Below are 1678 nucleotides of genomic sequence, written 5' to 3' on the forward strand. Positions count from 1 at the left end.
ACACTCTCGCCTTTACCCGTACTTGTTTCGCGATCAGCCAGGACAGAAGGTGTGTGATTAAAAAGGAGAGGGAGTGTTAGAGCCACGTGGTGTACAGCCAGCTGGCTTTTGTTTTGGTCTCGTCCTGGAGTTTTCTTCTGGAATATATGGTCAAAGACAACCTTACAGGTGAATGGTAAATCAAGACATTGATAGTTTTCTCAATTTCTTGTTACAAAATATCAGCAACAACATCCTGCTCCTGCATTTGCATAAAGAGCTTGGAAGCCACCTCCGGATCGCCGATCTCGAAACGTCTAAGGATCATAGAAGTCCACGAGGTGACATTCCTGTGAGGCATTTCTTGGAAGAGCTGCCAAGCCACCCCAGCCCCCCACCGCACTTGAAATACAAGTCCATCAAAATATTCTCCAGCAAGATCGATGGAGAAAGCGCCGAGCTGCCGACCTCTGCCGAACATCGTAGTGAATCCTCCTCCCGCTCCCAATATCTCTCGATCTGGCAACGCAATGTTTCAGCGCTGCGACAGTGGCTCCCATGCCCGGCGCCTGGCCGCTGCGCCGCTGCGAATCGTATGCTTGCAGCGCATTGCCGCATCCCTCGCGAGTGCAACATCGCATTCATGGCCACAAATTTCTTTTTGAAAAAGCTTATAACATAAAGCTTCTGATTACGTTTCAAAGTCAGAGTAATTTTGGATAAGAGTGTAATTGGGAGAGGCAGGTGTGGTGTGGAAAGGTCTTTGCCAATTTAGTCTGTTGAAAGCTCGAGCAATTTGTGTTCCTGTATAGTAAAACATGCCCATTTACTGTAGTATGCAAAAACCATTGGTACAGCCCAGTTGCTGCAAAGACACTAATAGAAATGTCGCAAACACCATTAGAAGAATTGCTAATGTATATGAATCTGACATTTTGCTTCAACATGTGAACTATCTTAAATTGGCAGAAAATAACTACAGAAAGCAAAAGCAAAGCAAAAGTTCCAGATGGCATGGGCATCCATCACGAATCTAAAATAGAATAATACAAATAATAATCTTATGGGCGCTCAATGAGCCACAAACGTCCAAACTAATGAGCTACTAACATTACTACAGAGGAAGATTTTTCTCTTTTATTTGGCAATTTTATTTGAACCATGGAGCTCTTTAGCACTGGATGAAGAAGCTGTTCCATCCAAAGCCCGAGCAGTCCTGTACAGAGGCACTAAACCGTGTCTGCGCCACACCTTGGCAGTTTGCCGTGTTGTAGGCCGCAGCAGTCTGGCCCTGGTACCCAAAGCTGTAGCCGCCGTGCTGCGAGGCTCCAACATTGGTGCATCCACAAGCACTGTAGCGCACCCGCTGATTGTTACACCCGGGCCCTGCCCAAGTATCGAAGTAGCTTGCATTGGCCGTGATCATTGATCCCAAGACAATGACCGCCACAAGAACGAGCACCATTTTTCCTGCCATTGTCACGCAAACACAAAGCTATGCTATGATCGTCAATCAAATGAAAACTCTCTCAAGGAAGATCCAATGAACATCTAAGAGCACACAACAGTGAGATTTATACACCACCTCTTGCACGCGCCAAACAGTCAAGGGTCATCTTTTGCATGCGCAGTCAATGACGTGCACAAGCCCTAAAATATTATCATTATTGAAAACCTAATTGTACGTAGGAAAAAATGG

At 45.8% G+C, this 1678-nt stretch overlaps 1 protein-coding gene across 1 annotated transcript; it reads right to left on the reverse strand.

The window, feature by feature from the left end:
- Positions 1–1018: 1018 nt before the first annotated feature.
- Positions 1019–1563, reverse strand: LOC9662372 (antimicrobial peptide 1). The gene has a single exon (XM_002982900.2). It carries the CDS (start codon positions 1454–1456, stop codon positions 1151–1153), a length of 306 nt encoding a protein of 101 aa, XP_002982946.2. The 5' UTR covers positions 1457–1563; the 3' UTR covers positions 1019–1150.
- Positions 1564–1678: the final 115 nt, after the last annotated feature.

This window comes from Selaginella moellendorffii, unplaced genomic scaffold (genome assembly GCF_000143415.4).
Source record: "Selaginella moellendorffii unplaced genomic scaffold, v1.0 SELMOscaffold_55, whole genome shotgun sequence".
NCBI lineage: Eukaryota > Viridiplantae > Streptophyta > Lycopodiopsida > Selaginellales > Selaginellaceae > Selaginella > Selaginella moellendorffii.